The sequence below is a fragment of the Lagenorhynchus albirostris genome, chromosome 5, assembly GCF_949774975.1.
Source record: "Lagenorhynchus albirostris chromosome 5, mLagAlb1.1, whole genome shotgun sequence".
Taxonomy (NCBI): domain Eukaryota; kingdom Metazoa; phylum Chordata; class Mammalia; order Artiodactyla; family Delphinidae; genus Lagenorhynchus; species Lagenorhynchus albirostris.
The window spans coordinates 10,118,317-10,144,870 of NC_083099.1; the positions used below are offsets into that span (position 1 = coordinate 10,118,317).

The following is a 26,554-nucleotide window of genomic DNA, read 5'->3' on the forward strand; positions in this document are numbered from 1 at the left end:
GAGAGGTTAGGAAAGAAGCTCTAGGCCACTGGGCTGATGTCAGGCAGACTGGTGCTCACATCACCTTTAACATCCCTCAAACCCTGCCATGATTTTATTAAGTAAAAGTAAAATTTCACATTGGAAAAAAAAGCAATACGAACATTACCTATACAGATTTTAAAATTTAACCTTTGAAATGAAGGTCAAATGGCTACTCTTCAAACAAAACTTTCACTTTTCCAAAGATACAGACCAGAATTATTATAAATAGATTATTCCCAAATATTTTAATTAAACTAGAAACATTTTTACTTTCTTATGTGTTGTAAGAAGTGCTTTGTGTATTCTTTGCTGGATTATATGGATTAAGATTGCATGCAAATTTTTCACAGAACTAGAACAAAAAAGTTTCACAATTTGTATGGAAACACAGAAGACCTCGAATAGCCAAAGCAATCTTGAGAACGAAAAACGGAGCTGGAGGAATCAGGCTCCCTGACTTCAGACTATACTACAAAGCTACAGTAATCAAGACAGTATGGTACTGGCACAAAAACAGAAATATAGATCAATGGAACAGGATAGAAAGCCCAGAGGTAACCCCACGCACACATGGTCACCTTATTTATTTATTTATTTTTTGCGGTACGCGGGCCTCTCACTGCTGTGGCCCTTCCCGCCGCGAAGCACAGGCCCCGGATGCGCAGGCCCAGCGGCCACGGCCCACGGGCCCAGCTGCTCCGCGGCGCGCGGGATCCTCCCGGACCGGGGCACGAACCTGTGCCCCCCCGCATCGGCAGGCAGAGTCTCAACCACTGCACCACCAGGGAAGCGCAGTCACCTTATTTTTGTTAAAGGAGGCAAGAATATACAATGGAGAAAAGACAGCCGCTTCAATAAGTGGTGCTGGGAAAACTGGACAGCTACATGGAAAAGAATGAAATTAGGACACTCCCTGACACCATACACAAAAATAAACCCAAAATGGATTAAAGACCTAAATGTAAGGCCAGACACTAGAAAACTCTTTAGAGGAAAACATAGGCAGAACACTCCATGACATAAATCACAGCAAGATCCTTTTTGACCCACCTCCTACAGAAATGGAAATTAAAACAAAATAATAAACAAATGGGACCTAATGAAACTTAAAAGCTTTTGCACAGCAAAGGAAACCATAAACAAGGTGAAAAGACAACCCTCGGAATGGGAGAAAATATTTGCAAATGAAGCAACTGACAAAGGATTAATCTCCAAAATTTACAAGGAGCTCATGCAGCTCAATATCAAAAAAAACAACCCAATCCATAAATGGGCAGAAGACCTAAACAGACATTTCTCCAAAGAAGATATACAGATTGCCAACAAACACATGAAAGGATGCTCAACATCATTAATCGTTAGAGAAATGCAAATCAAAACTACAATGAGGTATCATCTGACACCAGTCAGAACGACCATCATCAAAAAATCTAGAAACAGTAAATGCTGGAGAGGGTGTGGAGAAGAGGGAACCCTCTTGCACTGTTGGTGGGAGTGTAAACTGATACAGCCACTATGGAGAACAGTATGGAGGTTCCTTAAAAAACAAAATAGAACTACCATATGACCCAGCAGTCCCACTACTGGGCATATACCCTGAGAAAACCATAATTCATAAAGAGTCATGTACCACAACGTTCACTGCAGCTCTATTTACAATAGTCAGGACATGGAAGCAACCTAAGTTCCATCAACAGATGAATGGATAAAGAAGATGTGGTACATATATACAATGGAATATTACTCAGCCATAAAAAGAAATGAAATTGAGTTTTTTGTAGTGAGGTGGATGGACCTAGAGTCTGTCATACAGAATGAAGTCAGAAATAAAAAAACAAATACCATGTGCTAACACATATATATGGAATCTAAAGATAAAAAGAAAATGGTCATGAAGAACCTAGGGGCTGGACAGGAATAAAGATGCAGACCTACTAGAGAATGGACTTGAGGACATGGGGAGGGGGAAGGGTAAGCTGGGACAAAGTGAGAGAGTGGCATGGACATATATACACTACCAAACGTAAAATAGATAGCTAGTGGGAAGCAGCCGCATAGCACAGGGAGATCAGCTCCGTGCTTTGTGACCGCCTATAGGGGTGGGATAGGGAGGGTGGGAGGGAGGGAGACGCAAGAGGGAAGAGATATGGGGATATATGTATATGTATAGATGATTCACTTTGTTATAAAGCAGAAACTAACACACCATTATAAAGCAATTATACTCCAATAAAGGTGTTCAAAAAAGAAAAAGATTACATGCAAAAATAAAGGTTAGGAGATAAGGAAATATAATCCTATTGTACTCCTATAGTATAATATAATCGTATTATTACTCCTGTAATAGTTTAAAATCGCGCTGCTCTTCTCACACTTTTTTTAGTGACTGACTTCATACTGTAAGTCACTCATGTGGTCCCCTCCTTCCCCTGGCCTTACCTACCTAAATCTTGCTCCTGTTTTCACGCCTCGGGCAAAGTAGCTTCCCCCCCCCTCACCCAACCTTCCCTGATTAGTCTAGCCCTCATTGACCTCTCGCTTTTACAGTCCTAGAAGGTTTTAATCAATGCTACTCAACGTAGCACTTAATTACACTCAGTCTTATATTGTTCTTTCCTGTGAGTGTGTGCCTCGTTTTCTCAACTAGACTGTCAGCTCCTCAGGACCAGGGCCGATGTTACAGTTCTTCCCGGCCCCTCAAAGCATTTGAAGCGTCCTCTCGTTAGTATTGGGGGTGATCTCAGACAGAAGGGCGCTCTAGAGACCTGGGGTGAGGGCATGGATTCGTGTGCCATCGTTGCTGAGAGGACAGGTACCAGAAGCTCTTTTCAACGTGGCTTTTGTAAAGAAAGCATTGTCTACTTTTAAATTAAGTATCTCAATTTTTTGCTTCTTATCTTTTATTTATTTAAATTTTTATTTTGTCTTTTACGAGTATCAAAGAAAAACATTTTCTCTAATTTACGAAGTAAAATACCTTTTATTTGTCTTGTAAACTGCATTAATAGCTAAAACACTATAATCAAATCCATTTAACAGTAGATTTTCCTAACCATCTCGCAAATGTTTATTGTCTCTTTTAATTGACTTTTCTTTCTGAACACTTTGTAAATGGAAAAGTTTCTTTTGGGCACTTCTGTCCACTTCCTGCCTTGTTTTTTCAGCCAGCATCAACATGGCACTGCACTGTAATTTTCCTAGGTTTTCTGTAGGGGTCTCCTTAGTCATTTCTCAGCCTGGCCTGGTATGGCAGTTATGTCCTCTTTGTGGTTTAAAACATTGCTCCTTTTTATTTCATTTGAGATCTCCCCTTACTCCTCAGCCATTATCTGTCTATCTGCCAGTATTTCCATCTGTCCCACCCCGGAATTTCTGTTTCTCTATTTTCTCGTTAAGAGCATGTTCAACATTATACTGATGTCAAAATGCAGTTAATTTCAACAATAAATTGAATGTATTTGTCTTGTCTGGAAAAGCTTTACCCAACCTCAGGGACTAGGAATAAAGACTCTCCCAAATCACACAGTGATGTGCCACAGAGTTTATATCGAAGCACAAACGGGGAGTCTTATTTTTGAAGGAATGTTTAAACAGTTCCTGACTGCCAGCTCTCCTTCCTCTCAGACATTAAATATTGTCAGTTATTTTTATGACCATCTCAGATGTAGATATTAATATACCCTTTGGGTTACACGTGTACCATTTATATTACTTTATGTTTTTAGTCTGATGTACCAGAATAGCATGGTTTTTTTTTTTAATGTTTAGATTTCTTTTAATAAAGCAGGCTATTTTTTGGAGAATTTCTGGCTCACAGGAAAATTGAGTGGAAAGTACAGAGAACTTTCCATCTGCCTCCACGCCCACATACACACTGCCCACTGTACTATCAGCATCCCTCACCACGGCAGTCCATTCGTTACAGTAGATGAACCTACACTGACACAGCATCATCACCCAAGTCCATGGTTTACTTTATTTATTTATTTTTAACATCCTTATTGGAGTATAATTGCTTTACAATGGTGTGTTAGTTTCTGCTTTATAACAAAGTGAATCAGTTATACATATACATATGTTCCCATATCTCTTCTCTCTCGCGTCTCCCTCCCATGGTTTACTTTACAGTTCACTCTTGGTGTTAGACATTCTGTGGGCTTGGACAAACGTATAATGACGTGTATCCACCCCTATATATCGTACAGAGTCATTTCCCTGCCCTAAAAATCCTCTGTGCTCCACCTGTTCATCCCTCCCTCCCCTCTAACCCGTGACGACCACTGATCTTTTTATTGTCTACATAGTTTTTTCCAGATTTTTTCTCCATAATTTCTCCATAGATTTTTCCAGTTTTTCTCCATAATTTTCCAGATTGAAATATAGTTGAATCAAACAGTATGTAATCTTTTCAGATTAGCTTTTTTCACTTAGTAATATGGCATCTAAGTTTTCTACATGTCTTTCAGGTCTTGATAGCTCATTTCTGTTTAGCACAGAATACTATTCCATGGTCTGGATGTACCACAGTTTATCCACTCACCTACTGAAGGACACCTTGGTTGCTTCTGATTTTTGTCAGCTATGAATAAGGCCACTATAAATATCAGTGTGCAGGTTTTTGTGTACAGGACATAAATTTTCATCTCATTTGGGTAAGTACCAAGGAGCGCGCCTGACTGCTGGATCGTATGGGAAACGTCAGGAGCTCTGCTGAGCTGGGCGCGAGAGAGAGCCAATTAAAGCAACAAGTCAAAAGTGGAAGAGTTAAGCCTTTAGTCACTTACTGTGGTGGTATAATAAGCAGGGGTCAAAACCTGGAGAAAACGCCAAAGCCTGTGTTCCATTTTCACCCACGGAACGGCACACTGGTTGAGGGCCAGGTGATCAGCACAGATGTGCTGTCTTCTCACTGTTGAGGGAGCCCTGAGCGAAAAAGTCTGGCAGTCTATGAACCCTGAGATGGTGGTGGTGTCAGAGGGCGGGACGTGAGCAGAAAGGCGAGGGGTGGAAGAGTACTGGCTACTAAGTCACACGAGGGAAGGCGTCTTCACGGTTTCCTCCGCCTGCCTCCACCTGACAAGGACCACTGCCCAAGGCCTCAGATAAACAGATGTACGAACGAAGGCACCGGGGCTTGGAATACAAGTATGTGGAAGATCATGCCCTATGAGTTGGCCTGGGACCTTGACTGCAGCTCCTTCCAGAGGGTGCAAGGTGCTGGCTGTGCACCAAGTCCGGAGTGGGAAGGGCAATTCTCCCCTGTGAGGCCTGTCAGGGAAAGCCTTTGGTATTAGGCTTCTTCAAAGAAAAAGAACCAGTAGAATATACAGAGAGAGAAAGAGAAGAGGAGATTTCTTATAGGATTCAGCTCACACAGTTCTGGAGGCCTGGAAGCCCCACAGTCGGCTGTCTGTAGGCTGGGAACCAGGAAAGCCAGTGGCATAATTCAGTCCAAGTCTGAAGGCCTGAGAACCAGGGGGCCGATGGTGTAAGTCCCAGAATCCAAAGGCCTGAGAAATGGGAACTCCAATATCCAGGACATCGTAGCCCAAAGAGAGAGAGAATTCACCCTTCCTTGGCCTTTTTGTTCCCTTTGGGCTCCCAGCGGATTGGGCGATGCCCACTTATTGACAAGGATGGATCTCTTCACTTCACTCAAGTCTCCTGAATCCAGTGCTCATCTCTTCCAGTCGCACACTCACAGACACACCCAGGAATCATGTTTACCGGCTATCTGGGCATCCTTTAGGCTGGTCGAGTTGAAAACATAAAATTAATTATCATACCTTTCTAATTGCCTATGGTCAGGCCTGAAAAATCACACACAACTGCCTTTCCGTATGGCTGTACCACTCTGCATTCCCACCAGCAATGCGTGAAATTTCTTGTTGCTCCACATCGACACCAGCATTGGTGGTGTCAGTGTTTTGGATTTTGCCCCTTCTACTGTGTCATATTGTCTTTCTAATGTCTATTTTTTGCCTCAAAAGAATTTTAATTTATACAACTCTAGAAATAGAGATATGAAAAGAGAATTAATTTCCTGCTGAAATTCTGTTCCATGTTCAAAATTAATAGTTGATACCCCACCCTGGCCTTCTATAAAGGGGAAGAAGTGGCTTATCTCCTGTACCGTAATCTTACCCTTCCACACACTTACTCCCATTCCACAGTTTTCTGTTGCCCTGGAAAGCAATATGACAGATGGATTCAGGAACCCTAGGATAATTTTATGGGCAAAAGCCAGCAAAATTACATGCGTCACTGGAATTTTACCCAGGAATACTCAAGCTTCCATGTCCATGTGTTGCTGCCAAAGGAGAACGTGAAGAGTCCTGCAGGGTGACTGGGGCCATTCTGTCTGAGGCACAGAGAAAGGAAGGTGGTGATCTTTGCTTCCTGACTACTTATTTCCTCATTTCTCCACCCAATTGCCTCCCCACCTAGATTCTTCTTTCCCTTCAATCCACCTGCCCAGGGGTTCAGTAGAAATGTCATTAAAGTGATAAGGATATCAGATATGAGATGTTATGTTAAGGTCGTGCATTTACCTCCAATGCTCCTAAAACCCCATTGAAACAGCATCAACCCATAGGACACAGAGAATTAGGAAGGAGACAATTAGGGTAGTTTTGGAAGCAGGAAAACAGATGGGTGAGTGATAACTGACTTGTCAGATCCAAGAAAGCTAAATACAAAATTGATAATGGAGAAAGCCAGGAAATAACCCATAGAATTCCTAAAAGTGTAGAAGTTGGCAGTGTTGGGTACTTCTGGAAATTGGTAGGGGGAGGGAAGGAGTTAAGACTAAAATATGAGAACTGGTTGAAAGTCTATTTAAGAAGCAGTTACACCCAGATCTCCAACTGTACCTTCAGGATTTTTCCTCTGCGGACGGTAAAGTGGAGGGTCTTTGAACCTGGGTCTCAGGAAATTTCAGTGACTGTTGAACCGCCAGTCTTCTTTCTCAGGACGTCGAAGCTAGACTGTCTCCCTCCGGGAAGAGTTTGAGAGAGTCTTCTCTGAGGGAATCTAGTCAGCACAAGAGAAAAGGCTTGGAGTGGCCCAAGCGTGACCTATGTCAACCCCCAGCATTCACAAACCCACCCAGCTATGCGCACACACCTGTCTTCAAGATGCCTTTCTACTGCCCCGCTCCTCCACACGAGCAGGTAGCCCCAAACCACCACAGGATTGAGGAGAGCATCGACATGAAAACAGAGATCTAAACAAGCAGCCAGGAGGAAAGCAACTTGGAGGCCACAGAGACTGTGCAGGGAGGAGAAAACTTCTCAGAGAGCTGGGAAATACATTATTCAAAGGGAAACGTGTAATTGAAAAATAAAGTATCATGGAAATAGGTGGCTGGAATATAAAATTGAAGAAGTGTCCCAGAAAGAAGCACATGAAACTGTGAGAAAGCAAGAAAGAAAATTAGAGGACCAGGCCGGGAAATCCAACATCTAGCTATCATGATTTCTTTAAAAAAAAAAAAAAGAAGAAGAAGAAAAGGAGGGAGGGGGGAAGGAAGGAATAAGAAACAAAATAAACAAAGTAAAATGGGAGGGAGAAAATCATCAAAGAAACAAAGAGAAATTTCTAGTTCAACAAAGGCACATGAGTTTCTAAATTGAAAGGGCCTGTTATGTATGAAAACAGATGCAAACCAAGGTATTTATCATCAATCTACAGAACAATGTGGGGGAAGAGAAGAGAAAACAGATCACAGAAAGGATTAGGAATTGGAATGGTTTGAGGCTTTTCAGCTGGAAGCCAGGAAACTCTGGAACAATGCTCCCAAGAATCTCAGGGAAAAGTATTTCCAACCTAGAATTCGGTACCTAACCAGACTATTAATTAATGTCAAAATAAAATCTTTCAAACAGAGAAGTTTTCAAAAAAATTTTGTCCTGAGCATAAAGCTTTTGGAGAGATGGCCTCCACCAAAATGAGGGAGAAAAGCAAGAAAGAAGCAGGTAGGTACTCTAGGAAATAAGGATACAACACGTGCAAGAGGTAAAGGACATCCTCAGGGTGAGGGAGCAGGCCAGAGGCCTCATGAGCAATTTCCTAAAAAAAAAGGAAATTGACAAAACATCTAAATGTTTTAAAAGTATTAAGGGGAGATTTATATGACTAGGGGAGCATTTAAGATTAAATTACTGTTAAAAATATACACAGCAAAGCAAATGAAAAAGCAGGCAGTTATAAATTCCAGGAAAGGAACGAGGCTATACAAGAAAGAGTAGTCATGATATACTGTGTTGTTCAGCTGTGATAACATTTGCCTGGTTATAAAAATGAAAACTCGAGAAGTTATTCTAACCAAAATTTTGATACAACTTCACGTGGGGGAGACGAAGAGTGCCGTGGAGGTGGATGGAGGGTTGAGTTTTAGTGCTGGGGTGTGGTCGTATATGGCAAATTGTACACACATTATACGTGCTTACTGGCTTTTTTTTTTTAACATGTTAGAGATGGTAGTTGTTCTCAGTCCATCTTGTTACCTTGAGAAGGTATATCTAAATGTGAAATAAATAATTTGACTAGTGTTTCACTTCAAAATGTTCCAGTTGTAAGTATAGTTAACTCTGACTCAGACATAAGCTAATGGTCCCGTTGCTTTAAACTTTCTCAAAACAATCATGTCTCTGGTTATCGTTACTGAGCTCATTTTGTTTGTTACTACTGGAGAAACTTATTTATTTTTTTATTTATTTTTAACATCTTTATTGGAGTATAATTGCTCTACAATGGTGTGTTAGTTTCTGCCCTTTTTTTTTTTTTTTTTTTTTTTTTTTTTTTTTTTTTTTTTTTTTGCGGTACGCGGGCCTCTCACTGCTGTGGCCTCTCCCGTTGCGGAGCACAGGCTCCGGATGCGCAGACTTAGCAGCCATGGCTCACGGACCCAGCCGCTCCGCGGCATATGGGATCTTCCCGGAGCGGGGCACAGACCCGTGTCCCCTGCATCGGCAGGCGGACTCTCAACCACTGCGCCACCAGGGAAGCCCCTAGTTTCTGCTTTATAACACAGTGAATCAGCTATACATATACCTATATCCCCGTGTCTCCTCCCTCTTGCGTCTCCCTCCCTCCCACCCTCCCTATCCCACCCCTCTAGGTGGTCACACAGCACCGAGCTGATGTCCCTGTGCTATGGCGGCTGCTTCCCACTAGCTATCTATTTTACGTTTGGTAGTGTATATATGTCCATACCACTCTCTCACTTCGTCCCAGCTTACCCTTCCCCTCCCCGTGTCCTCAAGTCCATTCTCTAGTAGGTCTGTGTCTTTATTCCCATCTTGCCCCTAGGTTTTTCATGACCTTTTTTTTTTTTTAGATCCCATATATATGTGTTAGCATACGGTATTGGTTTGGAGAAACTATTTAAACCAACTCCCGTAGACCACTCCAGAACAGTTTAGGCCCTTTAAAGCAGGGCCCCCCAACCCCTGGGTACGGGTCCGCCGCCTGTTAGGAGCAGGAGGTGAGCGGCAGGGGAGCGAGCGAAGCCTCATCTGCTGCCCCCCATCGCCCCCCATCGCCCCCATCTCTCCGCATCGCCCCCATCGCCCCCTCATTGCTCCCCATCGCCCCCCATCGCTCCCCATCGCCCCCCATCGCTCGCAGTACCGCCCGAACCATCCCTCCCCCACCCCCGCCCCCCATCCGTGGAAAAATTGTCCTCCACAAAACCGGTCCCTGGTGCCAGAAAGGTTGGGGACCGCTGATTTAAAGGTAGAGGCAGCAAAGTCAGCTCTGCTTCAGGTGGTGGGAGTGCTATTTATTTAGCAAGAGTCAAGCAAGATGGGGAAGCACATGACCTCACTTCCGTGCCGTTCTTACCGAATCCCTACAGATAGAGTAAATGCTTTTTATAAATGAGAGAAATAAGGTTTAGTGAAGCTAAGCAGCTTGCGTAAATTCACACCCACAGTAAATGACTAGCCAGCCTTCTGATCTAGATCTAATCTAGATCATCTGATTTCAGATTCCATAGGTTTTCCTAAACGCCGCTCACCTTTGTCTTAACCTTCCCTGAATAAGCACTTCGGAGTGTGGCTTTAGTACTTTGTTTTTAAAGCATGTACATCCTTGTGTGCATCCTTGTGTGCAAGAGTTAACACCTGTCCTTCTGAAACTATTCCAAAAAACTGCAGAGGAAGGAACACTTCCAAGCTCATTGTATGAGGCCACCATCACCCTGATACCAAAACCAGACAAAGATTCCACAGAAATAGAAAATTACAGGCCAATATCACAGATGAACATGGACGCAAAAATCCTCAACAAAATACTAGCAAACCAAATCCAACAGTACATTAAAAGGACCAGACACCATGATCAAGAGGGGTTTTTCCCAGGGATACAAGGATTTTTCAATATCTTCAAATTAATCAGTGTGATACATCACATTAACAAATTGAAGAATAAAAACCATATGATCTTCTCAATAAGGCATATACATCCTTGATTTCAAATGTAGGTAGATAGCAAAACTCAGTCTTTTTTTAGTCTTTCACTTTTTTTTCCTTGTGTCACTGCCCTGCTCTGATAGAATAAACACTGGAGAAGGAACCGTGTTGTGGATTAGTTTTTCAAGTTCAAGAAAAATTTGCTGCAAAGATCATAACTAAATTTTTCTCCTATCAGATTCCTACCATTTTATTTTTAAAATAGCTCGTATTACTCTCTTTCGAGTACGCTAAATTGGACACAGTTATTCAAAAGGGACGTAATGCTGGCACATGTAATTGCAAATGAAAAGTACAAGTTTTCATTAAGAAATTCGAGGTGGCATTATCGGAAGGCAGGGGGCAAGAGGAAGGTGAAATCTTACCTCTACCCAGTTAGGTTTTCCTCTGAGATTCTTTCACAAAATGATTGAGAGAGAAACAGGCAAGTTGATTAACATGTATACCTCATGCACATACGGGAGATACCCAGGGGAAAATGAGCCACCCTCAAAGAGATGGCTTTAGATTTCAGGATTAAACACCACCTCAACAGAGAAAGGGGAGGGGTGTTGTAGGTCTCTTAGGGGAGAGTAAATGATTTTTAGGAAAGATGAATGGACCCTGAGAAGAATAGATGCAAGGTATCTTTGTGACAAAGTTTGGCTGGAGGGATTTATGACAGTTGAGTTCCTTTTGGAGCACTTAGGGAGTTAAAGATAAGCGGAGTTCAGAGAAAACGTCTCCAGCTCAAAATAGTCAATATACCAAAGGGGCATATTTGGAGGTGGTGCGTCCTGAGCCCCTGTAGCCAAACTTCAGGGTGCCACGTTCTGCTACCTTGCACAGCTCAGACTCATTCACCATCATGTCCCTAGTGCTACTGCCTGGCACAGGATTTTGTAGATGCTCAGCAAACGTACATGATATTCAGTGACTGGAGGGATGGATTGATGGATGGGTGGATGGATGGATAGATGGATGGATAGGAGAAAGAACGTTAGCTCCTTCGTTTGTTATGCAAGTAGAATATTAATATGTTATTTAGCTTCCCTTATTTTGTAAAATGTATTTTATTTTTGTTTGTAAAATGTATTTTACAGCTTCCTATAGTTTCAAAATTTTTTTCAAGTTGTAATAACATAGGATTGTCGCTCTGGTCCCTCCAAATAAATGGCCTACCTATGTCAGGCTGCTTTACACACTGGGTTAATCTGATCTTCCAAGCTACTGAAAACTATTACACAAGAGCACTAACGTTAAATGACTTTCCTGTTTGCAGTGATTATTTGCATCCATTATGTCACTTGCTTTTCAAAACAATGGCCTTTCAAAACAAAGCCCTGACTGACTCTGCCCCTAGACTTCTGAATGTCAAATCTTGGTCTACCACCAAATCACTGTGTGATCTGGGCAAATGATTTAATCCCTCCAAGGGTTAGTTTTACATCTGTAAAACAGGGATAATAATAATTGTACCCTGTGATAAGATCGTCATAGAAGTTAAATGAGATATGCCGGTAACGTTCTTGGTATGGGGCCTGGCCTGGTCTCGGAAAGACTTCAACAATTCGTTATCATCTTAGAGGCAGTAGTAGTAGTAACAACTGCTTGTTGTTACGTGTCTGCTCGCTGTACTTTCATTTTCTCCAGGGTGAGGACTGTGTTTTGTTCATCTCCACCTTGCCTCCTAACGTAGGGCCTGTCATGGATTAGGTACTCAACAAATGATTATTGGAATGAATGAGGTAGGCAGGTAAATTTTTTTTTAATTGTAAAGTTGTTTTCCAAATGACTGAACTTCAGCTCTGAGAGGTTACTCCCAACCGGTTTTGAGCAGCTGCTATAAATCAGTCACTTAGATTATGTCATTGAGTCTCCAGGCAACTTTATGAAACGTTTTCAAGTGGCGTCCCAGGATGAAAGCCCACATCTTTTTCTTTTTTTTTTTTTTTTTTTTTTTTTTTGCGGTACGCGGGCCTCTCGCTGTTGTGGCCTCTCCCGTTGCAGAGCACAGGCTCCGGATGCGCAGGCTCAGCGGCCATGGCTCACGGGCCCAGCCACTCTGCGGCATGTGCGATCTTCCCAGACCAGGGCACGAACCCGTGTCCCCTGCATCGGCAGGCAGACTCTCAACCACTGCGCCACCAGGGAAGCCCCAAAGCCCACATCTTTGAATCCCGAGCCCAGAACCATTTCCGCTAAACTCTCCTGCCTGTCTTACAAAATATACAAGAATTCTTCCTGGGTCCGTTACTAATATATAACCATTATAGCATTTGGGAAAATAACTTTATGAGTTAGGAAATGAATTGATTATCTAAGTTTTATTTATTTGTTAGATCGCAAAGAAAACTGGACATGAAAATGTTATACTATTCTCAATACCCTAGGTTTTTGAATTCTAGAGTAAAAAAGACAACAGGCAACTGAATGTGAATATGATAAAATGAACAAATAAGAAAAGAGGAGTCTGAACAGATAAAGAAAGGGTAGGATAAGTGAGTACTTCACAAATGAAAGCAGATGTATGAAATTACAAGCTGTCAGATAAGCAAAGGAAATGAAAATGATAAAGTGGTTCCTTACATAGATTATAATTATTCATTTTGCCCAGTCCTGTCCCCTTTCTCCATAATGTTCATGGGAAGGGGGATGTTCCCAGCAGAAGAAGGAAAGAAAAACCTAAGAGTCAAGGGTATTTCTGATCACAAAAAAAATTATTTTGTGACTTACATTGTTTCTAGTGAGTCACAGTTGTTTTCCTACGGAATATTTTTCAGCTAACCGTTCTGATTAATGAAAAGGATTCAGTCACAGCCACAGGAAGTTGCAACTGTAAAGTTTGTTCACAATCATGCTGCCGAGGCCGTCAGCCTAGCTTACAAAACAAGAGTCGCTAATGGGCGCAACTGTGACAGCAGTGGCAGATGGATTGCCAAGAAATGAAGTAGTTTACATAGACCTGCCTGAAAAGATGTGTTTAATAATTGCAGCCATAATTAGGTTGATTTGGGGAAAAAAAAATTAAATGACGGTCTAAGGAGCACAGTTAGGCTAATCTATGAAGATTTTGACACTTTTCCTCCAAGAAATGCTGCATAAATATCTTTCCTAAATTTCTTGTTACCTTTAGGAAAACAAATAATTGGAAGAAATTATATTCTCTTTAATTTTGAACTATGTAATATTTATATATACAAAAAATAAATGTAACATATGTAAGTTGTGAAGCATAGTAATCAGGGTACATAATATTTTATGAGAATTTTAAGCTGGTTCTTTCCCATTCATAAGATTTTTGTTACTAATTTCCAAGCAGCAAAACTAGAGACATTTAAATACAGCCATATAAATGGCAATAAATGTGCATGCTTCTAAGAGTTTATTTGTGTTACAAGCGCACACACAAATCTATATCTGAGGCTCTTCCTTCCAACACCGCCCTGACGATGAGTGCTGGTATATTAGTACAGTGTGCTGCTTCAAAGGCCATTTGGTAACGATCCCCTCTCCCCATTTCCTTTTGTCCAAATCAGTCGAGTTATTGGTTTGCTTTCTTTGAATCTAAGTTGTTAATTTTGTTTCTCTTAGTAATGCAGGTATCTGAAACAGCGTTGCTTCTCAATTGCTTTTTTTCCCCTTTTATTTAGTGATCTCTAGTAACTACCAGACCTGTCTTGGCCTTCTGATGCATTACCCACTCATCGGGGATGTTCACTCGCTGATTCTTAAGGCTCTGTTCCTTCGCGATCCCAAGGTAAGCTTTCCATGTGGGATGTGCACAGTTTTAAGTGGGGTGAAAAACTGGTTTCTCTACATGACTCCAAGAATTCCTAATGTAGAATTTGCCTAATAGCAGATGAATTGCCTACAGGCCACAACTCCACATACCTGATGGTCTAGCAGCTCAGCGGGCAAATCCAAAGGACACTGCCCTGAGAAACAGGAGCGCACGTCTCTTGTAACTCAGGAGGTTGTTCTGCCCACCTGCTTCCTCGTAACTCAAGGAAATAGTTGAGCACCTGCTTCTCCTTATAACCACACTTCATGCCGGGGGCCAACTGACCCAGGTATAGCCTCGTGAGCCATGTGAAGACCAAGACATTAGAGCTCTAAAAAGGACCAGTTTTCTAAGAGTTTATGATGCAGTGAGACACTAAATTATTTCATGTTATGAACATGTATTTCTTATTTTGCGGGTGAAGAGTAACCTAATAAAATAAAGATTTAAAGAGTCTTTAATGCTGATTTCTCTATTTGAACTTAAAGCAAGTCACCAAAATTTTCTTTACACTCCAGAGAAAAAGTGTGCTCTTTTACAACTAATGTTACATTTCTTGAAAATAAGAACATTTAATGATCTAAAAAAATCTGTGAATCCTTGATGCTTTTGAGCCAAACAAAAATATTGGATGAAGTATAAGAGAGAAAGCTTCAAACACGAGGACTAGGATGCCAGGCGCTGGGTGGTAATCCCAGCCTTTGGCTCTTTGGCAGAGCTCCCAGCAATCGTGTTGGCAGTTGTCGAACTGTCTTTGAGTCAGTCTGTCTGTGGATTCCACTGCCAGAGCTCTGTCTGATCAACGTGGACCTCCAAGTTCAACGTACATTTTGATTCTGAAGGATTTCTGTCCTTTCATCGGTTGTTGACTTCAACATTTGAGCATGTATTTATTCTTTGCTTGATTTAAAATTATTGTTTTCCTGTGCCTATATCCATTTTCTTCAGAAATACACAGTTTTATGTCATTTCTCCTATACAAAATTTCATTAAGTGTCAGAAATACAATCCATCATTTCTCTAATACATAAGGCAGCATTTTTTTTTTTCTGGTAAGGCTTAGGAGTCAGACTATGAAAAAAACCTACAGTCTCATATTTCCTCTTTTATGTATATGTAGGCTGTATACGTATATATTTTTAATATGAAATAGTCAAGGTTATGGCATATCTATAAAAGGAATAAAGGATGAAGTTTCTGGTCAATGAGGTATCTGAGTTTTGGTCTACAAACTTAAGGTAAATTCTATCTGCTCAGCATTGAGAATTACTAGGGTCATACAGAGCGGGAAAAAATTGCTAAAATAACTGTTTGAATTATCTACTTGTGTGATTTGTTGGGTTTAATTGAAAGGAGAAACGAATATGTTATCTAAACCTATCCATCTTGGTAAGTTTTTTCCTAGCTAAATATGGTTGATCTTCCTATAAACCATTCACTCTTATGGTTGCAGAATTCTGTATACTAAATTCCTCAATGTTGTTAGTGGAATCCGTAATTTTAATAGAGTACTTTTGACATTAAAAAGATAGTATATGTAATATAGAGAATAATGAAGCCAATTCTACAAGCATTAAGAAAAATTTTCTCCAAGGTTTAAGAGAAAAAATGTAATAGCATAAGTATCTAAAAAATAGTATTCCCCACTTTTACATTCAGAGTCTTACCAAGTAAAAACAATCAAGATAATTGTCCAAAAGTTAGGACTTTAAACTGGTATTTCTGAGACATGAGAAACTGGGCAGAAGGAGGGAGTCATGTGTAAAAAGCTCCTGAGAACAAGTTCGTGGCATGATGATATCTGTAGGGGAAGATAAAGCAAGCTGCAGAGTACTAAGGGGGTTTCAGACGGCCAACCCAGCAAGGTGGTAGTTTTAGTTAAGTGTATGTAATGGCTGATCCATTGACACTAATTAGTAAATGTCAAATGATAACTAACATCACTTGGCATATCTGCTAATTGGAGGTCTATCGCAGTGTGGTGTCCTGGGTCTTGCCAGGAGCCTGAGCTAGGAATTGGGACACTGGGCCAAGTCTTGACTCTCCTACCAAATGTCCTTGTGATCTGGGGATTCACGCTTGCTAAGTCTTGGTCTCCTCTTTTGTTGCCTCTAACAACCTACCCAAGCAGAGCAGCCTTTGACCATAAAGAACTGACATCTAATGATATAATAAGATCCAATCCAGTGCTACAAAGGCACAAAAGAAAAAAAAAGAAGTAAGTTTATATATATCGTAAAAATCCACCAGTGGATAGAGCTTTCAGTGTAGTTCATGTCAACTATAAAGTCAGCGAGGAGGCCATGTAAAGAGAGGGAAAGACGATGCTAGTACCCCACCCATAGCCTCTGAGGATCCAGACCTCAGAGTGCTTTAAATGTTTTCTATTTATTAGCAACAATGAAACGCTTAAATCAGAGTAAGTATATAAACACACAAGTCTCTATGAAGTGACCTAGTAGGAAGAGATTTGAGGCATGAAAGTTTACTGTCCTGTATCCCAGCTTCACATGGCAGTTGTGCTGAGTGCTGCTGACAGACTCAATAAAATAAAAATGAACAAGGAGTTCTGGGCCTCCCTAAATTCACTGTCAGCCTTCAGAGAAACACTTCGTCCTACCACTATCCCGAAATCCCAGTGGAGACTGCTCAGTTGAGAATAGACTCTGCAGTAGAGCTTGAGACACTGAGCTGTTACTTATTTTCTATCAGATGTCAGCTTTACTGTGAAAAGATTTCTCATTTGAACAGACTGAAATAATGGGCTGGTAAACTGTAATCACAGGATCATACTCGTTCACGTCTCCAAGTACTTTGATATGCTTCCTTTGGTCCTCACTACAAGCTCCGAGGCAGCAGAGCGGGTTATCTTTCCTCCTTCTTTTTCAGTGCAGAGGCCATGTGGCTTTCCCAAGGCCGAAACGCTTGTAAGCTTCCAAACTAGCTGGAATGGTTCCATGACCCTTGTTTCTACTCATCCCCTCCTGAGGTTCCCAGCCTCCGTTCTTCCTTCCCCAGGAAGCCATTCCCAGACTCAGATAAGACACGTCTTCCCTTTGAGTCCTCATAGCCCCTTGTAGTTTAGCGATTTGCTCGTATCTTCTGTCAATTATCCCTCCTCATCATCCTGCTCGTTTGTTAGCATTTAGCTCTGTGTCGTGCAGTGGTTGGTATTAAGAAGACAATGGTAGCGTTGAATGCTGACTTAAGCACTGCGCCTCTTCTAATACTGACTCTAATCCAGGTGGATCTCACTCACCTTACATATTTCTGGAACCCATATCCACATTCCACAGAAACCATAGCCAATGGTATATTTGTCAGCGCCATTTTTATCAAGATGGTGAAGTGACCCTACAACTTGAACTGAAAGGGCATCTAGTTCCTTAATTTAATATCGATCAGAATTATTTGCAAACCTGTTATCACCTTCAAATATTATGGAACAAAGAAGATACAACAAAGGATCTAAATAATATACTTCGGGGCTTCCCAGGTGGTGCAGTGGTTGAGAGTCCACCTGCCGATGCAGGGGACACGGCTTCGTGCCCCGGTCCGGGAAGATCCCACATGCCGCGGAGCAGCTGGGCCCGTGAGCCATGGCCGCTGAGCCTGCGCGTCCGGAGCCTGTGCTGCGCAACGGGAGAGGCCACAACAGTGAGAGGCCCGCGTGTCGCAAAAAAATAATAAATAAATAATATACTTCACTTAGACTGTGCCAACTTCAGAACTGCCAAGGACCAAGAGAGTCTAATTCCGCTCCTCCTTCTGTCATATGAACAAACTGAGGATCCAGGTATTTGAGAGACTTTTTTCCAAGGTCACACAGCTTGTCAGTGGCAGAGCTAGCCGTTGAACCAAGGTCTTCCAGCCACCCTTCCACACAAGAGCTGTAGCTTCGTTAGTTTTAAAAATAGTGGAATCCTAGTTACTGATATTTCTCATACAAATTCTTTTATTTGTAGTAGATATTTATTTGTATCTGTAATAAATGAAAGTGCCACGTATATAAGTGACCCAAGAACTACTTGAAATGTTTGTAAGTGTATGCTGTCTGAAGAGACTGGATATCAAATATCTGTAGCATCCTATACTCTGTTCACCTTACGATATGGTTTCTATACTTAGCTCTTCAGACCACAATCCTGATTCTCGTTTTCCTTTTATTATATTAGAATCACTGAACAGATTTCCAAAAACAGTCCACTAAACGAAGTAGAGGAGTAGAAGGATGACAGTCTGAAAAATATGAAGTGATTAAAAAACATTGTTCTAACTAGTTGTTCAAATTCCAAAAAAAAATTTAAAACCCAATTAGAAACAAAAGTCATAGAAAATGTGAACATATTGTGTTCCTTAAATAACCAGATGTTCTCTCCTTCCTGAAGGCAGTAAGGGCTAGGAATAAAAGGTTTAAAACTATTGTTTTAAGTTAACTGTGAATTTTGCAAATCTGTTTTTTACCCTTCAGCAAATAGAATTCTAATACAGAAACATAAGCAAAGTAATTTTCATTTTTCGGTCCTCTCTTATTTGTGTTGTATGTTGAAGTGTTAACCTTATCACAAAGACTTATTACAAATGAAATACAGTACATGAATTAACATTGTAGATTATTCAGTAAGAATTTGACAGCTACCGTTTGTTTTGAAGACTAGAATAGTCCCCCAATATTATATTTCTGGTAAGTTTGTAAGCATCCCTGTTATTGTTTATGGGAGAAAATTGCTAGAAATAAGACAATTTAATTTTATAGTCATTCTTGTATACAGAAGCACAAAATATATATACTATAAAATAAATATAAATATATATATATATAAAATATAGCGTACAGTGTTCTTGTGCTTGTCCAATTCTGATTTGGCTTTTGTTCCGAGTTATGTTAAATATTGCTTTTTTAAATTATAACGTCTGAATATTCAGATTTTATGCAGGTAATGGATTTTTATTCTTTAATTCCAAAAACCCTCACTGTACATGCAACTTTTTAATGTCAGGTGGCTTTAGTAAAATGTCACATATCAGAATTGAAAAGTGGTGAGTGGATTCAAGCCGGGTGATGATGATAGAAAATGCTTCATTCCAGAAATGCCATTATAATGTCATCTTCTCTGAGCAGTGAAGGGCCTAAAATCACACACACTGACTCTTTGAGGAGCATGCACGTGTCCATTTATTTACTTTTCCTGATGTTCCCATCCGAGGTTCTGTTCAGATTTCCTAGGATGTTTCTTGTCTGATTTTGTTACAGAAAGAATGTGTTACTTCTGTCTTCACCATCCTTTTTTTTTTTCCCTCCCCTAAAAGCTGGAGCATTTCTATGAGAACTGCCTTTCTTGGAGAATCATTTTTCTGTGTGTGTTTTCTCTCTCAGTGACGAAAAAAAAAAAAATGTGTTTTTTTTCCTTCATATCTGAGCTGCATGACTATATATTGTTCTTTTTTATCACTGGATTATAACCAATTGGATGTTTATTGTAGTTAGTAGTTAGGTATTGGTGACTCCTCATTTAGGTTTTCACATTCAGTCAGAAATACAGACTTTTTGACATAGACTCACATTAAAAAAAAAACTCAAGTTTTACTTCAGAGTATATGGTGGCTTTCAAAAATCTGTAAGAATAATCAAAAGATCTTTATTGAACCAGTATTTGAAATTTGTTATTTATTATGTTCAAACATTTCATAAAGTAGAATTGTGGGTTTCTCAAAACTTACTAAGGGTTTCCTAGTGCCTTAAATAATTTTGGATTAGTTTTATAAAAGTATTCTGAATTCATTAATTTATTCAGCAAATCTTTATTGTGTATCACAATGCACTGGGCACTGTTTAGGTTCTGGTGATATAAAGGTGAACCAAAAAAAAAAAAAAATGGCCCTTATCATTATAAACAAGTAAACAAACAAGAAAATACTCAGTTTGTCATGTGTTATAAAAGGTACAAATGGGGTATCATCCTTAAAATAATAAGAGGAGGAAGAACCTGAGCTGGGGAGGTACCATTTCCGGTGAGAACTATCGGAGGAGAAGGAACTAGCCAGGCAAAGAGCAGAGAGAGGAGCCGCCAGGCAGGGGAATAGCAAACACAAAGACTCCAAGGTAGGAAAGAGCTTGGACTCTTCATGGAACTGGAAGACCAGCAGCCTGGGGGGCCCTACCTGAGACAGACAACGTGAGCCAGGGGAGGCTTGCTAAGGTCACCTTTTGAAACTCCAGAAAGATTGCTGGATTTGTGATGATTCTTCCTGATGATTAAGACATCCTCTTATTATAAACTACTCTTGCTCTCAGCCAGAAGTTCCAAAAACTCTTCTTAAATGAGTTCCCCACTTGATAAAGCACATTCACTTATTCAGACCTCTAGGCTGTCACATGGGTCCGGCCAGTAGGTTCTTGTTTGATTTAAGAGGACTGGGGCCAGGACTCTGAACACTTTTGGTCATACATATATTACTTTTATCTTTTAAAAAACAATCTTGGCTGCCTTCTATATATCACCAATCTAGTCAGTTTTGCTCTCATTCATGTCAGCATTATGCTCACTGTGTAGTGTCAAGGGAACTAGACCCGTCTTTCTTGTCTACCAAATGAGAGCTCTGCAAGCTCAGGGACTAGATCTTCAACAGCATAAATCCTGTGTCAGCCCCTTGAGGGAAGCTCAGAATTCAGGTTTCACTTCCGTCACAGCCTGCTGTGCTTATTGGGCAAGTCACCCTTTTCTTGAACAAAGAGGCTAGATCACATAATGTCAAAGGACGCTTCTGGCGCTGTTTTAGCAAGATGCAGTTCAACTCAACAGATCCCTTTTTTTTTTTTTTTTTTTTAATGACTTACTGTGTGTAGAGGATGAGAGGGATGAGAGTTGGTCACAGTCCTTTATAGATGTGAACAAAACTGTTACAGAAGGTAAATGAGTGAGACTGTTGCAGAAAGGACAGCTGATTTGGGCTTGGATAGTCAGAAAGGCTTCCAACTGGGCTTTTTTTTTTTTTTTTTAACATCTTTATTGGAGTATAATTGCTTTACAATGCTGTGTTAGTTTCTGCTGTATAACAAAGTGAATAAGCTATACATATACATATATCCCCATATCTCCTCCCTCTTGTGTCTCCCTCCCACCCTCCCTCTCCCACCCCTCTAGGTGGTCACAAAGCACCGAGCTGATCTCCCTGTGCTATGTGGCTGCTTCCCACTAGCTATCTAGTTTACATTTGGTAGTGTATATATGTCCATGCCACTCTCTGACTTCATCCCAGCTTACCAATTGGGCTTTGAAGAATTTTGTTGGGACATGTTATTCCATCTTAAGAAAACAGTGTAAGCAGAGCTCCTGAGAATTGCTGAAGCAAGTGGCCGGGTTGGGCCTGGCAGTTCTCTAGCCACAGTCATTCACGGACCCCTCAGGGACTGCCCTCAACATCTTATATATTAGCAGACACATTGATTTGATTTACATTGATTTACAATATCATGTTAGTTTCAGGTGTACAGCACAGTGATTGAGTTATACATATACATGTATATTCCTTTCAGATTCTTTTCCCTTATAGGTTATTACAAAATATTAAGTATAGTTCTCTGTGCTATACTCAGTATTGGTTATCTACTTTATATATAGTGTGTATATGTTAATGCCAACTTCCTTATTTATCCCTCCGTCTCCCCTTTCCCCTTTGGTAACCATAAGTTTGTTTTCTCTGTCTGTGAGTCTCTTTCTGTTTTGTAAATAAGTTCATTAGTGTCATTTTTTTTAGATTCCACATATAAGCATTATCATAGGGTATTTGTCTTTCTGTGTCTGACTTACTTCACTTAGTATGATAATCTCTAGGTCCATCCATGTTGCTGCAAATGGCATTATTTCATTCTTTTTATGACTGAGCAATATTCCATTGTATATATGTACCACATCTTCTTTATCCATTCATGTTGGGTGGACATTTAGGTTGTTTCCATGTCTTGGCTGTTGTAAATAGTGCTACAGTGAACATTGGGGTGCATGTATCTTTTTAAATTATGGTTTTCTCCAGATATATGCCCAGGAGTGGGATTGCTAGATCATATGGTAATTCTATTTTTAGTTTTCTGAGGAACCTCCATACTGTTCTCCATAGTGGCTGCACCAATTTACATTCCCACCAACAGTGTAGAGTTCCTTTTTCTCCACACCCTCTCCAGAATTTATTATTTTTAGACTTTTTGATAATGGCCATTCTGACTGATGTGAAGTGATACCTCATTGTAGTTTTTATTTATTTAGTTAGTTAGTTAGTTAGTTTTGTCTGTGTTGGGTCTTCGTTGCTGCGTGCAGGCTTTCTCTAGTTGTGGTGAGTGGGGGCTACTCTTCGTTGCAGTGCGCGGGCTTCTCATTGCAGTGGCTTCTCTTGTTGCGGAGCATGGGCTCTAGGCACGCGGGCTTCAGTAGTTGTGGAATGCGGGCTCAGTTGTGGCTTGTGGGCTCTAGAGTTTAGGCTCAGTAGTTGTGGCGCACGGGCTTAGTTGCCCCACGGCATGTGGAATCTTCCTGGACCAGGGCTCGAACCCATGTCGCCTGCATTGGCAGGCAGATTCGTAACCACTGCGCCACCAGGGAAGTCCCTCATTGTAGTTTTGATTTGCATTTCTCTAATAATTAACAATGTTGAGCATCTTTTCATGTGCCTTTTGACCATCGAGATGTCTTCTTTAGAGAAGTGTCTATTTAGATCTTCTGCCCATTTGTTGATTGGGTTCTTTGGTTTTTTTGATATTGAGCTCTCTCTGTGAGCTGTTTGTGTATTTTGGAGATTAATCCCTTATGGGTTGCTTTGTTTGCAAATATTTTCTCCCATTCTGTAGGTTGTCATTTCATTTTGTTTATGTTTCCCTTTGCTGTGCAAAAGCTTCTAAGTTTAATTAGGTCCCATTTGTTTACTTTTGTTCTTATTTCCATTACTCTAGGAGATGGATCCAAAAACATATTGCTGTGATTTATGTCAAAGAGTGTTCTGCCTATCTTTTCCTCTAGGAGTTTAGGTCTTTAATCCATTTTGAGCTTACTTTTGTGCATGGTGTTAGAGAATGCTCTAACTTCATTCTTTTACATGTACCTGTCTAGTTTTCCCCGCACCACTTATTGAAGAGACTGTCTTTTCTCCATTGTGTATTCTTGCCTCCTTTGTCATAGATTAATTGACCATAAGTGTATGGGTTTATTTCTGGGCTTTCTATCCTGTTCCACTGAACTATATTTCTGTTTTTGTGCCAGTTCTGTACTGTTTTGATTACTGCAGCTTTGTAGTATAGTCTGAAGTTAAGGAGTCTGATTCCTCCAGCTCCGTTTTTCTTTCTCAGGATTGCTTTGACTAGTTGAGGTCTTTTTGCTTCCATAAAAATTTTAAGATTTTTTTTTTGTTCTAGTTCTGTGAAAAATGCCATTGGTAGTTTGATAGGGATTGACTTGAATCTGTAGATTGCCTTGGGTAGTATAGTCATTTGACAATATTCATTCTTCCAAGTCCAAGAACGTGGTATATCTTTCCATCTGCTTGTGTCATGTTCAATTTCTTTCATCAGCATCCTATAGTTTTCAGAGTACAGGTCTTTTGCCTCCTTAAGGTGGTTTATTCCTTAGTATTTTATTCTTTTTGATGCGATAGTAAATGGGATTATTTCCTTAATTTCTCTTTTTGGTCTTTCCTTGTTAGTGTATAGCAATGCAACAGATTTCTGTGTATTAATTCTGTATCCTGCAACTTTACTGAATTCATTGATGAGCTCTAGTGGTTTTCTGCTTTTCTGGAGCTGTGAAACATTGCTCTGCATGTTTTAGAGGAAAGAGCTTCTTTACTGAAAGAGAACCAATTATGGTGGTGATTTATTTTTCCTCAAATAACTAAAGAAGAGACTAGAATCCATGGTTAATTCTGTTCTCATTAACAATACACAAAACAAAATCTACAAACCAGTTCTCTGCTTTTTATTTGATATTTTGCAAGTAAGGGAGAAATCTAGGCTTTTAGGGAGAAATATTTTAAATAGATTACTTAAGCTTTCAAGCTTTTCACACATGCATAGTGTGTCTAGAAAGGCACTGAGGCCCCAAATGTAAAAGTATTAAAGTGTTACAGCACATCACAGTGAAATGTTTGTGCTGTGTCCCTGAGGTCGAGGCATGAAGTGGCTGCCCTGCTTCACCATTGACTTGATGTTACACCATCAGAGAAATCATTGAACCATTTGCAGCCTTAGAGTCAGTTTCACTAATTGTTTTTTTTTAAAGGGATAGGTGACTGGTAAGGCTGTAATTAGCCTATAATCTCTAAAGATAATTTCCAGTTCGAAGTGCAGAAAACCTAGCTAATCACTTACTTTCCTTCTTGTATGTGAAGTAGGTTGGTTGTTCAGAAAGAAAAAGCGCTACTTTGAGTTGTTTCTATGTCATCCTAATGTTACAGTTTAAAGAAATTAAAAGCTAGAAATCACAAATTATGACAAAAAGATTATAAACTTAAAACTGACAAAATAGAAAAAAAAGAGCATAATTCTTTTTTTGTGTGTGTGCGGTACGCAGGCCTCTCACTGCTGTGGCCTCTCCTGTTGCAGAGCAGAGGCTCTGGACGCGCAGGCTCAGCGGCCATGGCTCACGGGCCCAGCCGCTCCGCGGCATGTGGGATCTTCCCGGACCGGGGCACGAACCCGTGTCCCCTGCATCGGCAGGCGGGCTCTCAACCACTGCGCCACCAGGGATGCCCCATAATTATTTTTAATCTAAGTAGTTATGGCCACAATAAATATTTTATTTGCCCCTTAAGTATATTAGCTCAGAAAACATCTTATTGCTAATTTAAAATATTAAATGCCTTTTTTAATGTCACCTCCTTATGCCCAGTTAAGTCACACATCACCTGTCAGGTCTCCTGAGGGAAGAGGGCACTTCCCCTACAAAGGCACTGAGTGACCCCTGCCTTCCCTTTCCATCTACCACCTTGTGCCTTATCGTCATCTCCATGTGCCCAGTTAAGTGGATGTATGGGTTATATCATCTTAAACGATTCCATATTTACAATATTAAAATGATGTCAGGGGCCATGAACATCTGTTGTGGGTTTGCTGGATATCTTGTGCTAAAAGGAGTTGCCAAACTTACTGAAACTTACTGAAAAAAATAAACATACTTCACACTTGCTTACCTCTAATGTGATGACAAGTAACTGTCAGTATTAAGGTACCATGCACATATTTTTGAATAGATTAGCAGCTTTTCTCTTCAAGGTAATGATGACATTTTAAAAATGAGTGAAAATAAGAGCTTTTTCAAAGACACTCATGCTATGGAAAGGACATTTTAAAACTGGTTATTTGGAAATGTTTCATCTGTTTGTGATGTTCTGGCCAGCAACAATTTAAGTGCATCACTTATTTACAACTCTCAAAGTACACTAAAAGATTATGGAAACAGAATTTTCTAACTAGATTTCTAACGAATCTTCTGAATGAAAAGATAAAGAGTCAGGTTTGAATCCATTTTTTTAAATTTAGAAAAGTAGCATCTTCCAATTACATTTTCAGAAGAGTTGGATGATGGTTAATTTTATGTGTCAACTTGACTGGGCTAAGGGTTGCCCATAGTGGTGAAACATTCTTTCTAAGTGTGTCTGTGTGGCTGTTTCCAAAAGTGATGAGTGCTGGAATCAGTAGTCTAGGTAAAGAAGATTCTCCCCAAACAATGTGAACAGGCACCATCCAGTCCCTTGAGGGCCCTAATAGAACAAAAAGGCTGAGAAAGGGCTCCTTGATCTGGGGCATCCATCTTCTCCTCCCCTCAGACATCCGAGCTCCTGGTTCCTGGGCCTTCAGCTTCTGACCCATCCCCACCGCCCCCTCACTCACCTCCCCCATTTCCTCTTTCTCTACTTCCCTATCCCCCTCCCAGTTCTCAGACCTTGGAACTTGGACTGAATTATACCACCGGCATTCCTGGTTCTCCAGCTTGCTGATGGCGTATTTCAGCATATCTCACCTCCGTAACCACATGAGCCAGTAATAAGTCTCCTCTTATACATCAGTGTATATCCTAGTGGTTCTCTGGAGTACCCTAACACAAGCTGATTAACATTAAGGAAGAGAGAAATTTTATTAGCCAAATTTTAACAAAAATCTTGGCATAATTGATGGATGCCAAAATGAATACCATACTTTAGCAAGGGTAGCCAACGATGTCTTTCCTCCATTCAGACCTATATCTCCTTGTGAGGTAGCTTTTTCTGGCATGTCATTCACAAAAACCGACTATCACAAAGCATTTAA

General features: G+C 40.5%; 1 protein-coding gene across 1 annotated transcript in view; it reads left to right on the plus strand.

Annotated features, from left to right (window-relative positions):
- TBC1D5 (TBC1 domain family member 5) overlaps window positions 1-26,554 on the plus strand; it is a 543,452-nt gene that overhangs the window by 401,510 nt on the left and 115,388 nt on the right. Inside the window, exon 16 of the mRNA XM_060149553.1 lies at window positions 14,132-14,238. Coding sequence (XP_060005536.1) covers window positions 14,132-14,238 — 107 coding nt within the window. The remainder of the gene's footprint in view (window positions 1-14,131; window positions 14,239-26,554) is intronic.